Source organism: Rhinolophus sinicus, chromosome 2, assembly GCF_057876585.1.
Source record: "Rhinolophus sinicus isolate RSI-liver-muscle chromosome 2, RSI-T2T, whole genome shotgun sequence".
Taxonomy (NCBI): Eukaryota; Metazoa; Chordata; class Mammalia; order Chiroptera; family Rhinolophidae; genus Rhinolophus; species Rhinolophus sinicus.
Window position 1 is genome coordinate 98378335 of NC_142502.1, and position 14148 is coordinate 98392482.

General features: G+C 51.2%; 1 protein-coding gene across 1 annotated transcript in view; it reads left to right on the forward strand.

Annotated features, from left to right (window-relative positions):
- LRFN2 (leucine rich repeat and fibronectin type III domain containing 2) overlaps window positions 1-13265 on the forward strand; it is a 198159-nt gene extending 184894 nt beyond the window's left edge. Inside the window, exon 3 of the mRNA XM_019751559.3 lies at window positions 5464-13265. Coding sequence (XP_019607118.2) covers window positions 5464-6445 — 982 coding nt within the window. The 3' untranslated portion in view covers window positions 6446-13265. The remainder of the gene's footprint in view (window positions 1-5463) is intronic.
- Window positions 13266-14148: the final 883 nt, after the last annotated feature.

Sequence of the window (14148 nt, forward strand, 5' to 3'; positions counted from 1 at the left end):
TACCATCTGATCACGGACGAGGAACAAACAACTCGTGGACCAGCACCCAGCTGTGGGCTCTCTTCTGAGTAGTGCAGACCGGCACGATTCTCTATCCTCCCGAGGTCTGGTGACCTCCCTGGTGTGCTCAGGCCTAGAGAGGGGAACAGCTCGGCTGCTACTATGCCTGGGTTATTGCACATTCTTCTGTGGTCCCCCATTCCCCTATCCACTCCTTTGTAATGAGTTCTTGTGTAAGTAAAGTCTCTAATTATCCCTCTGTGAGTGTGCCTTCTGATCCTGAAGAGCCTGACTGATTCCTAAGTGCTTTCCTAAGAATGTGCTCAAAGTTAGAGGGTGTGTGGGTGGAAGGACAAGAATGTGATGGGAAGCCTGGTCTGGGAACTCAGCTCAGGAGCTCGGGCTGTGCCTTGTCGTTCATAGCCAGCTGTTGAAGAGTGTTTCAGTGGGCGAGGGGCACGGCCGGAGTCATGCTTCAGATGCACCTGTCTGGAGGTGCCGCTGCTGGGCACAGCCAGAGACAGGGAGGCTTATTTGGAGGCTGCTGCATTCATCCAGGCCAAAGACGGCAAGGCCTAAGCAAAAGTGTGAGTGTGGAGATGGACAGCAGGGCGACAGCCAGGGGGCACTACCAGCCAGTGCTGGTGGGATGTGGGTAGGCATGAAGGGAGATCCAGGCTCCCTAAACCTGATGGCTGGTCATGCTGGAGAGTATGAGGGGGCAGAGAGGGCCACGTGGGTGTGAGATGAGCTTGGTTCTGTCCCTAGAGTTTGAATAGTGCCCACTACACATGTCGTTCTCATGCAGGTTGTCCTTTCTCCTGCCTGGAGCAGCAAGTGGTCTTGCTTGTGACTGACAGTGTGGGCTTTGAATCCCACTGGATCCGTGTCACACACACACACTCACACACACCACACACACACACTCACACACACCACACACACACCACACACCACACACACACAACACGCACACCACACACACACTCACACACACCACACACACACCACACCACACCACACACACCACACACACTCATACACACACACTCACACACTCCACACACACTCACACACACCACACACACACACCACACACACCACACACACACACCACACACACCACACACACCACACACACACACCACACACACCACACACACCACACACACACACACACCACACACACACCACACACACACCACACCACACACCACACACACACCACACACACACACCACACACACACACCACACACACCACACACACACACCACACACTCCACACACACACCACACACACACACCACACACACACCACACACACCATACACACACACACCACACACTCCACACACACACCACACACACACACACCACACAAACATACACCACACACACACACCACACCACACACCACACACACACCACACACACACACCACACACACCACACACACACACCACACACTCCACACACACACCACACACACACACCACACACACACCACACACACCATACACACACACACCACACACTCCACACACACACCACACACACACACACACCACACACACATACACCACACACACCACACACACACACCACACACACCACACACACACACACCACACACTCCACACACACACCACACACACACACCACACACACCACACACACCATACACACACACACACACCACATACACACCACACACACACCACACACACCACACACACACACACCACACACCACACACACACCACACACACACACCACACACACCACACACACACACCACACACACACCACACACACACACACCACACACACACACACCACACACACACCACACACACCACACACACGCACCACACACACACCACACACACACACACCACACACACCACACACACATACACCACACACACACACCACACACACACCACACACACCACACACACACACACCACACACACACCACACACACACCACACACACACACCACACACACACACCACACACACCACACACACCACACACACACACTCCACACACACACACCACACACACACACCACACACACACCACACACACCACACACACACACCACACACGCACCACACACACCACACACACCACACACACACACCACACACACACCACACACACACCACACACACACCACACACACCACACACACACACACCACACACACACACCACACACACACCACACACACCACACACACACACACACACCACACACCACACACACACCACACACACACACACCACACACCACACACACACCACACACACACCACACACACCACACACACACACACACACCACACACTCCATACACACACCACACACACCACACACACACACACACCACATACACACCACACACACACACCACACACACACACACCCCCCACAGCAGAGGAGCCAGGAGCTTCTTTCCTCGGACAGGCCAGCTCTGTGCGAGGTTTCCCCTATTACACCCGTGTTTGCAGCACAGCCTAACTGTGGCTTCATTGCATCGTGTTCTTCCCTGACTGGAGAAGCAGGGGGCAGAGAAAGAGGCCACGCAAGGTCCTGCAGGAAGTTGCCTGTGGAGGGCAGAAAAGCAGGGCAATGCCAGTGCGGCCCAGTGGTCATGAGGGGAGCCTCTGGGGCCAAACTGCCTGGTTTGGATCCCAGCTCTGCCACTTCCAGCTGGCTGCCCTTGCACAGGCAGCTTAGCCTTTCTGTGCCTCAGGTTCTGATCTGTAAAATGGAGACAACAATAATAGTAACAACCTCCCCAGCAATTGTTGGGAGGGTTAATGAGTATGAATTCTCTTAAATATCTTGGAACAGGGCCTGGCACAGAGTAAGCCCTCAATTTTAGCTGCTCTTCATCATCATCATCATTATTATTATCATCAGTAGTAGTAGTAGTATAGCAGTAGGGCCTGGTTCCCAGTAGAAGATGGCTTAAACATTGAGGTGATTTCTGGGCCCATGGCCCACCTCCTGTGTCCTAGGATTCTTGTGAACATTAAATGCAATATGGAATGTGAAAACCCTTGTCACATACCAGGTGTTCAATAAACAAGCCGGCCCACTCCATCCTCAAACGGATCTGCTCTTACGCTGCTCATGCCTCGGCAAGGTGGCAAGAGCAGTGCTTCAGAGTGGACAGGAGCGGGGCTGCCTGGGTATGAATGCCAGCTCTGCCAGGTATGTTTGCATCATACCTCTGCAATCTGTTTCACTAGCTGCAGAAGGACGGTCATACTAGTGGCTGCCTCTGAAAGATGCGGTAGGACCAAGTGAGGTGATAGACGTAAGGCACCTAACACAGAGCCTGGCACACAGCTGCCACTTGCTAAGCGTTTGCTCTTCCTATTGGCACTACTACAGGTGTGGTAGCCACATGACCCCGAGGCGGGAGGAAGTGGGCCCCATAGCACTGCCCCGTGATGGCCTCACAGGCTAGAGACCCTGCTGGTAGAGGAGTGTGAGCCACGGGGGCTCTGAGGGTCCTTCCAGGGAAGGAAAGGGCTGACAGGACACAGGGATTTTCACTGAGGTGAGGAAAAGTACCCCCATGTTTGTCATGTGGCAAGGAACAAGCCCAGACTATGGACCTAGAAGCTAGTGTTCAGTCCCCATCCTAGCAATTCCAGCTGTGTGACCTTAGACAAATCACTTAGCCTCTCTGTGTCTTGGCCACGCCACTTCTGTGACATGACAGCAGTAATCCCTGCTTTCACAGGGTTGCCATGATGCCCAGGTGCTGACCTGCAGGCCCTTACTGGATCCAGCCCTTCCCCGCCCGCTCTACCTGCTTCTTGTGCCCCAAGCACTGTAGTTTTGGGGTTGGGCTGAGGCAGGGGATGAAGTTCCCTCCACTGTGGCTTCCCCAGCAGCAGAGCACTGAGATGGTGAGGAGGGAGGTAGCAACTGCCAGGCTGTTCGCTGACGGGATGTCAATACCTCCCTGTCAACTCCACAACTCCACATGGACCTCCCAGCTGGAAGTTCTTAGCCTCTGGTATTTCATATTTGAGATCTCAATTAAGCAGCCCGGCTCTGGGTTTGAGGGGTTGACGAGTGCTGATGGAGCCCTTGAGTAGTAGTGGGTAGGAGAACAGAGGGCTCTTTGGGAGTAGGGAGCTATGGAGAAGGCTGCAGAGAGGGATGTGACACCTTCAGGCTGAGGTGAATATTTCTGCAGAACTGTTTATGGGGTGACACAGCACAAGGCCTGATACCTGGACAAAGGCCTCACAGGTCAGGGTTGGGGTCCAGGCTCCCTGAAAGTCCAGGCAGGAGACGCCTAAGCTACAGTGGACCAGCCCCAGTATGGGGAGACTGCTGCCTCATCAGACCCTCCCGTAAGGTGGAGGGACCTGGCAAGGCCTCCCCAACCAGAGAAAGTCTTTCCAAGGCCTGGCCTGCTATGGATGCACCTGGCCTGCAATGGCTATGACAGGAATTGTCCTTTCCTCTGGGAAGCAGGATCGCTCTCTAGTCTTTAACATTGTACCCCCTGCCCCCAGTTTGCCCAGCAAATATTCTGCCTCCTAAGCATGAGAAAGCCATCTCGAGATGATGACGGCATTGGCTTCTAAGGGCAGGACCTTGTCTGTGACTCAGGACAGTGCCAGCCCAGAGAGGAGGCTCCATCCATGTTGATGAGTCTCCAAGGACAGGACAACTGGGGCACCAAGCATTGGGGTGGGCTGGCACGGGACCAGGGCTGACCTGCCTCTCACCCCCCACTTCCAGAGACTGAGGGAACAGTTGCAGCAGACACGGCAGATGTGGGGATGGGGAAGTCCCTGGTTTAACTTCTGCTTCTTTGACCTTTAACCTCTCTGCCTCTCCTTGTTTCTCCCTCTGCCCCTCCTTATGTTTCCTCTCTCATCTCTGCTGAGTCTCTCTCCTTTCTTCTCTGTACCTCCGTCTCTAAACTACTTTCCACTATCTCTACTTTCAACTCTCCCCTTTCTCATTCTCTTCATCGCCATACTCATCGTGTCTTTATTTCCACCTCTTCTGGGTGGTTTTCCCACACTCGATCACCAATGTCTCTTTCTCTGTGTACATCTCTCTCTGACACTTCCACCTGTGAATCTTCCTCACTTCCCTTTTCACTCCAACCTGTCTTTCTCTGTTCTCACCTGGGTCCCTCTCCTCACATCTCTCTGATTGGTGCCATGTTCCTGTCACCTGCCTGTCCCTTCTCCTCCTCTCTCTCCTCCCCCTCCTCTCTGTGCCTCCATCTCTCCCCTTCCCTGTGTCTCCTGCTCTGCCTCACTTTCTCTGTGTCCCTGTGTCGGTCGGTCTGTCTCTCCTCCTCCCTCTCCGACGCTCCTGTGCCTGTCACTCTCTGTGTCTGCCTCTGTCCCCATCACCCTGCGGTCCCTCCCCATCCCGCCCCCCTGTGTCTACCCGACCCACCCCAGGATGATCCCCGCTTCCAACAAGGCCTTTGTGGTCAACAACCTGGTGTCGGGGACGGGCTACGACCTGTGCGTGCTGGCCATGTGGGACGACACCGCCACGACGCTCACGGCCACCAACATCGTGGGCTGCGCCCAGTTCTTCACCAAGGCCGACTCCCCGCACTGCCGGTCGATGCACAGCCAGATCCTGGGTGGCACCATGATCCTCGTCATCGGCGGCATCATTGTGGCCACGCTGCTGGTCTTCATCGTGATCCTCCTGGTGCGTTACAAGGTCTGCAACCACGAGGCCCCCGGCAAGATGGCCGCCGCCACGGTCAGCGACGTGCACTCGCAGACCAACGGGGCCCCGCTGCCTACTTTGGGCAGTGGGCCCAGTGGGGCCCCTGCGCCGGGGCCACCCAAGGTCGTGGTGCGCAATGAGCTGGTTGAGTTCAGTGCCAGCCTGGCCCGAGGCAGTGACTCCTCTTCCTCCAGCTCCCTGGGCAGTGGGGAGGCCTCAGCACTGGGACGTGGGGGCCCCTGGAGGCTCCCGCCCCCTGCCCCGCGCCCCAAGCCCAACATTGACCGCCTGATGGGGGCTTTTGCCTCCCTGGACCTCAAGAGTCAAAGAAAGGAGGAGCTGCTGGACTCCAGGACTCCAGGCGGGAGAGGGTCTGGGACACCGGCCAGGGACCACCACTCAGACCGAGAGCCATTGCTGGGACCGCCTGCAGCCCGGGCCAGGAGCTTGCTCCCTTTGCCCCTGGAAGGCAAGGCCAAACGCAGCCATTCCTTCGACATGGGGGACTTTGCCGCTGCAGCTACGGCAGCTAGCGGGGTCGCCCCAGGCGGCTACAGCCCCCCTCGGAGGGTCTCGAACATCTGGACAAAGCGTAGCCTTTCTGTCAATGGCATGCTCTTGCCCTTTGAGGAGAGTGACCTCATGGGGGCCCGGGGGACTTTTGGCAGCTCCGAGTGGGTGATGGAGAGCACAGTGTAGGTTTGGGGGTGGGTGTCCTCCTCCCTCCTACCCTTGTAGGGTGCACAAAGGGGAAAGAGTCTTTACTGGCAAGTCTTTGTGGGGTTTCCATGGTGATGTTTACATCCAGGGACAGTTCTGTCTCCCGGTCAATGGCCTCCTCCCCCCCACCCACCCACCCACACCACCTTCCCAGGCCTGGCCCCACCACCCAGCCAGGGTGTGCTCAGGGAAAGCGGACTCAATCGATAGCTAAGTGTCGGACTGAGCCCTGAGTGTTTGGAAAGGCAGGACGACCGCCTTTCTAATCACAAATGCAGCATATAAGCAAGCAGCTTTGGATTGCTTATGGTTCCAGTGTTGTTTTTATTTCTTAATTTATTTCTTCCACTTCCCAGACTCCTCCTCTTCATTCACACAGATAATAGAGAGTTTGCTCTACATATGACAGCAGATTCCCAGCAGTCCTGGCAGTGGGTGATTATTGCCAATTGACAAGACAAGGGAGTGGTTCCTCACTTGTTTGGGGGAAGACCGTGGCGTCCCCTGTCCTGACCTCTCATTGTTACCAACAATCCCCACACTTGGGAGGATTGAGTGACACTCCCACGTCATACCTGACCCAGCTTCCTTTGCTTCTCAAACATGACTCCCCACACCTATCATAGCAGCTGAAACCAGAAGAGTAACTTTCAGGACTCCTTACGTGTGGGAGAGGGAGAAGGGCTTTCTGAGGCATCAGGACAGAGGGATGTTAATTCTTGGAGTTGCTTTGGGGTTTTTGCCTGCTTGGGGGAAGCTGGGATAAAAAGTCCCCAAGAGCGTGTCGTAGACCAGGGGACATCTCGTAAGGAAAGCAGAGCAGGGTGGCAGAAGGAGCACGAGACTTAGCATCCAAAGCCCCGAGCTTGGTTTTTAGCGCCACCAGCGAATAAACCAGCTGAACACATTTGGGCGAGACGCTTTTCTCTCTTGGACCTCAGTTTCCTAATTCCCAAAATACTGGGATTGCACCAGGTCTCCAATCCCATTCCAGTTCTAAGGACTAATGAACTCTCATGATTCTAAATGTGACGGTTTCTAGCTCAGCGGCACCAGTAGCAACAGGCTGGTAGAGCGGACGGTCCCTATCCTCCCTACTGGACATCGAGGGAGCATTCCAGAGGGTTTGGAGGGGAAAGCTGAATCTTTTCAGTCTCAGAGTTTTAAAGTTTGTGATCATCTCACCCTTCACCCTCTCTCCCCTCCCCCACCCCAGATTATGAGGGACTTGCCGAAGGTCACACAGTGAGTTAGTGACCAAGTCAGGGCAAGGGCCAAAGCTGCTAACTTCCTGGGGGTGGCCGTTGAGGTCTGTTACCCTGTCTTCACTCTGACAAGGGCATTTCTGTGCCCAAAGTCTGTCCCTTGTTTGTTCCTGAAGAAGCTGGCTCAAGGTGGGACATGGGGGATGCCTTCCATGGATGCCATCCAAGGGGAGGATCCATCCATGGAAATGACAGGTGGCGATGGGAGAAGCACATGGGCTCACTTCCATCTATGGATTAACCCCCACACTCCCAGGGAATGTCAAAAGGGGACAGCAGAGATGTGGCCAGGGAGAAACTGCTTTAGAAGCATCTGAAAGGACTTTCCTCTGCAACTCTGTCTCTCTGGATGTCTGTCTGTTCCAGGTCGGTCATTGTCAACACACTACCTCTCCCGCAGTCTCTCCAGCTCATTCTTTCCCCTCCCAAGCCTCTGCCATAGATTTCTAGCTTCTCTCTTTTGTCCTCTTCCCTCCTTTTTTTCACTTGCCAACCACACAGCATACAGGTGAGTCTGTCTTGGACTGAAAAGTTCTGATGGGCTGAGACCTGGAGCTGAGCTGGTGGCCTCAACCCCTCCCAGAATGCATAAGGGGAGGGTGGGAAACTGTCTATGCAGGACTGCCTTCTGGCTCCAGCCCAGGAGTCGCCAAATCCCATGCCTTCGTCCTTCTTCCCACCCCACTCCTTTCCTTTTCTCTCTCCTCACCTTCCTTCTACCTCCTGTCCTCATTCTTTTTCTTCCTATGACTCTCTGTCTTCCCCAGTCCCTTTCTGGTCCTGACAAGGTCATTAACAGACCAGGCCCTTTTCTTCCTGAGACCACAAATTTTCCTGGCCAATCCCAGTGCCATAGCAGATGCCTTCTCCAGTCACGGTGGCACCAACAAAACAAAGTCACTTGGAAGGAAATCTCTCATGCCCTCCCTCTTTCCCCACACCCTCTTTCTCTCCTCTCCTTTTTCTCTCTGCTCCTTTCTCACTCAGCCTTTCTAAATGTAGCCATTGAGGAAGTGACCCCAAATGCCACCTTTGCTTTTGCCTTTGGTTTCAGACACCCAGAGGGAAAGTGGCGGCCATCTGAAGGGGAGGGACCAACTATCTAGTCTCATCAGGAGCCCTGAGCTCTGTCGTGACATGATACTCGTATGTACTTGCGCTTGTGTTTGTCATGTTTCTGACTTGGAGTTTTGGAAAGCAACATCCCTGTGGTCAGAATATAAACGCCAATCTTCTTTGCTAAAAAAAAAAAAAAAAGTGTACAGTAAAATGTACAGTTTTAAAAACAACAACCAACCACACTTCTTGGGAGAGAGAAAAAAAAAAAGAACATTCTCGTGTCTGTGAATGTCTGCTGTTCATTTCTCTGGAATCTCTGCGGTCTTCTAAAGGTAGCTTTAAAGTGGCATTTTCCTTTACACCTGTGTTTGTTACTGCCTGGTGGGAGCCTGCTTCCTGCCAAGTTCATGTATAAGATGGAAGCCTTCTGAAATAAGAGGATGAGGCCATCCTCCTGGAGTAAGGAGCAGTAGAGAGATCAGGAGTGAAACTCCAGGAAAAACTCCAGCTACCCCAACTGTCCCCCTGATGACTGGTTTCTCTCATATACCGCCCCTGCCTCCTCTTTCCTGGACTGTGGCCACCACCACACTTAGCCACTAGGGGTGTACAGTACCTTCCACCCATTTTGGTGGAGCCCTGGATGGCACTTTTTCAAAACCGATCTTTTACTGGGGAACGAGGACAACAACTAAAGCACAAACCCAACGCATAGACACAAGTGAGCTTCTGAAACACAGCTTCCCAACCCCATATTCATCTAATGCCTCGATCGGCGCTGTCCAATAGGACTTCCTATTGGAATCAAGTGTGAGCCACGGTGTCATTTTAATTTTTCCAATAGCCGCATTAAATCAAGTTTAAAGAAGCAGGTGAAATTAGTTTTGATGACATATTTTATTTAACAGAATATAACCAAAATATTACCATTTCAATATGTAGTCACTATAAAATTATTAATAAGACATTTAACTTTTTTTCTTTTTTGGACAAAGTTTTGGAAATCTGGTTTGTTTTACACTCACAGCACATCTCAGTTCAGACCAGCCACCTTTCAAATGCTTGAGAGACATCTGTGGCTAGTTTTGCCACCGTATAGGACAGCACAGCTTTAGACATACAATGATTGACTTGCAAGTGCAGCTTTTGGAAGCAGAAGGAAACTAGCAGTTATTGAGCACTTACAGTTTCCGGGTACTGCGTTGGTGCTTCACATGCATTTCTCACTGAAGCCTCACTGTGGCTCCTCAAGGTAGATATTATACCAATTTTACAAATGAAGGAGCTAGGCTCAGAGGGGTTAAGTAACTTGCCTAACGTCACACAGTAAGTCTGGCTGCCAAGCTTTAGATCTTTCCATAATATCAATGTTGCCTCCCCTATCCTTTCTTCTCCCTTCAACTCACTAAGGATTGTAATTTACACTGGCTGAGGTATTCAAATCTATAGCTTGATCTGGAAGCCCTTGGTTTGACCTCAAGGTCTGGTAAAATTCTCAGAGTGTTGACTCCAGGCAAGGGCATCGGTAGTTTCTTCTGACTTCACACTGGTTTTTCAGGCCCTTCATAGCTTGTAACATATACCCCACCCCGGCCAGGAAGATTCTCTAGTCTTCAAACGTCCTGACCGACCACCCCTGGTGATCACCCCTTCTCCTAGCCTAGTGATTTCTAGGAGGTCTCTTGTTTGATAGCTTTCCACTTCCAGCCTTGTCTGTTTCCCTCTGTCCCGAAAGCCTGTAACTTCATCCCTTCAAGTGAGAAAGCCTCACACCAGCTCACTGCAAGGACCGAAGCCATTTCCCCACCTCTTCCTATCCCAAAACCTTTGTACCCATCAGAAGAGGTGCTTGCTCACCCAAACCCTCTTGCCTGATGGAGAGAAGCCTTCAGTCCTCTGATCATTTGCAGAGAAGTAGCTGGTACACTCTGAGCCCACTTGAATTATTAAGCACTCTGAAAAATAATTCAATACTCTGTTCTCAAGTTCTCGATAATGACACATCCCTCAGGTTCCCCTCAAAGGAGATATTTTTCATTTTGCCATCACAATAGTGTTGACATTCCAAAAGTATTTAAACACACGCTTTTTTTTAAGGGATATAATTTTTAGCTAGGTAAGAGGAAGATCATTGTCTCAGATTCCCTCCTTCCAAAATGAGTAGTAAATTGTTCCCCAAAGTCTGTGGGTATTGATTTTTCATAAGTACAGCCTGAGCACTTCTGAATCTCCTATATTCTGTTCCCAGTGTGTCTGCAATGAAGGTCTCAGGGCTTCAGCAAGCTGGGTGGGGCTTCCTCTGTTCTTGCAGCCACTGGGGTCTCTGCAAACTGCTGCTGGTAAAATAGACTCACTTATTCAAAAGAAAAGACTGTTGGCAGGCAGCATTCAGAACCAGAACACAGTTTAAAATTCCACACTGAGATTCCCAAATCCAGCCATTCTATGGGGTACTGTTGGCAGTAGGAAAAGTTTGTTGTGAAAAGACTTCTCCCACGTGAATACCTGAGGTTTCTACCTTTGCATTGTAATGGATTCCAACCCATTCAGATTGGTCTTCCAACATCTAAAAAGGACATTGCCCCCTTCACAGTTTAAAAATATCTATTTGTGCTTTTAGTCTTTACACCGAAGATCTTAGTTGCTCAGCTTCCATGATCTTATTTAAGGTTCCCCACTCACAACATGACTCATGGACTGGCTCTCGCAGAGGAACATTGATAAGCTTCCCAACAGACCACAGAGGGGAGCTGGCCTTGACCTCTCAAGCTGCCCCGTCATCTCCATCACAGCCATTTAGCATCTTCTGGCAGGTGCAGTGATCTTGTCCCATGTCCTCATTTTGGACAATGTTTGGCATCTTTCTTCTGCTCACCGACTCTGGAAATGGGCCCAGAGTGCAGGCCCTTGTCTTGTTATTTTCCTGTTCTTGTTGAGATAACTGAGCTTCTGGTCTCTTTAGCCAATAGCTGAATGGCTCCTGCTGAACGAGAGCCAATATTATTCTCCACCATCTTGTGCTGGAGTTTCTCTGGGGCTGCAGCAAGAGAGATCTTGTTATCTAGTCCCTTTGTGGGATATCAGTGCATCCTGCAGTTACCTGCTTGGTCCCCTACTGATGAGGGGGTGATGCTGGAATTTCACCCATCTCCATGGGATCCCCAAACCCGCCTGGTACACAGCCAGTCAGCCCACTGACCAGCCTCCCACAGCCCCAGGCCCCTCCGTCCAGCTGCCCATCTGGTTAGGTGGTAATGAGCACGCCCCCGCTCTTTTGCCACCTCCTCTGTAACATGTGTCCGTTGGTGCTCCTGGCACACCCGGCAGCGTCTCTAACATCTATATACTTCTCAAGGGTGTGTTTTCTTTCCCTTGCATCCCTTATGCTATATCCAAGATGTCCCTTGTTCCCCAAGCTGTGGCTACCTCTGTTAGCTCAACTTCCGGATATTATTCCCACTTCCTCATGAAGAAAAACCTCAGAGCCCCACACCTGTCCCCTGCTTCACCAACTTGGCATGTCCTGGTACCTTGCTCACCATTTAGAAGGAATATGACAAAGAAGTGACTGAAGTTCTCAGTTACGCCCAATACTCTTGAATGTTTCCCTCCTAGGTTCTGCCACGCTTTCTCCACCCATTCCTTTGGGGATCTCTCAAGGATGCAATTCTGTCTATTTACCAAGGGTGGGCTGGTTGCCTTTCCTACCCAGACTAATTATGGGAAAGTTCTTCTCCCTTCGTTAGGCTGACACAGGATTGGCATTTTTCAGGTGGATTTTGAACTGCAAAATTAAATGGAAAATAACAGCTGACTTATATTCAGAGTCTCCTATGCACCATGCACTATTCTAAGAGCTTGATAGAAGTTATCTCAATGTATCATCAAAACAACAGAGTACAGCAGGTATTATTACCATTGTCATTGGAGAAACGAGAGTAGAGAGTGGTTATGTAAGTTGCCCCATGTCACACAGCTACTGAGTGGCAGAAACGAGTAAATATTTAATAGATGGATTTGCACTGAAGTTACCTCCAGAGCTGCAGAGGCGGTTAGAAATGCCGAGTTTTTTGGGTTTCCTGTCAGAAGCCTGAACCCTGGCATGTGAACTTGAATTTGAGAAGACTAAACCCAGCGGAGAAAGTGAGAGAGGTGGAGGCATCAGTGCCGGGTGTGTTCAACATGCGTTTGCTGACCAGCTGTGTCCCCGCCCTGTACCTGGTTTTGAGAGAAATCAAACTAAAAGCAAAGAACACTGTGCATGCCCGTGAGGGCTTTCCAAGCTTCCCTGGAGGGCAGGAGCATAAACTGGTTTCTAAATCTCAGGTTTTACAAAGATGGGTCTGTTTTCACTCATTTCAAGGTAATGTAGAGCTCCCGGGAGCCTAGTAGGAGATGTATGGTGGATGGGCCAGGGCCACTACCCCAAGGTGGCACTTCTGGCTGGAAGAAGTTATTAAATTTGAAGTTACAAAGGCATGGGGAAGTGACTGGCTTTGGGTCAAACTGGGGCCCCGATGCGGACTGAAATCTTGTACGAGGACAAGCAAGGGTGGGGGGAGGCAACTCCAGCTGTCTCAGGAGCTTTTGAGGAAGGGTGGGAGGTGGGATGGAGAGAACAAAGCAGGCCTGGAAAAGGGGCAGTCGCAGAGAACTGGGCTTCCTGCGTCACCCAAGGCAAGTGCAGTTGCTCGTGTGGATGAAGGTTTTTCAGCTGGAGGAGCTGGATTCAGAACCTGTTTCTTGCCTCAGTTTCCTTTCCGGTAAAGTATTGATGGTAAGTACCGACTTCGGTAAGTACACCTGAGGAGTACAATGTAGTTCTATAGATCACACATTGAATTGGAAAATGCTGAGCGGTAACAGCCATTATTAATAACTGTTGAATTGAAAACATTATAAATTATAGTGTATTTGTGATAATATTAGGTATTTTAGGTTCAGAGAATCTCAGGACTGGCAATGCTATGAGAGCTCATCCACTCCAGCCTCCCTCAATGGGTATTAGAATCCCCTGTTCAATCTCCATGAAAACTGTTATTCATCTTATTGCAAGCAGGATTGTGCAGGATGGATTTCAGAACTCACTCCAGGCAGGGAGTGACTCTCTATACTCCAACCAGACAGAGGCCTGATGGTTATGGATCCATATTCCTGCTGGGCCCTGGAAGAGCCATCATTCCTGCCTTCACAAGTAATCCAGAGCCCAGACAGAAAGCAACTCCCAAAAACTGCTGTGACCAAAACAGTGGTAGGAAACTAAGTACAGAGCCAGGGCCCCAGCTGGGAAAAATCTCAGGGTGGTGGGGAGAGGTTGCTATTCCTGGGAGATCAACTGTGGTCTCCATGACACAGAGA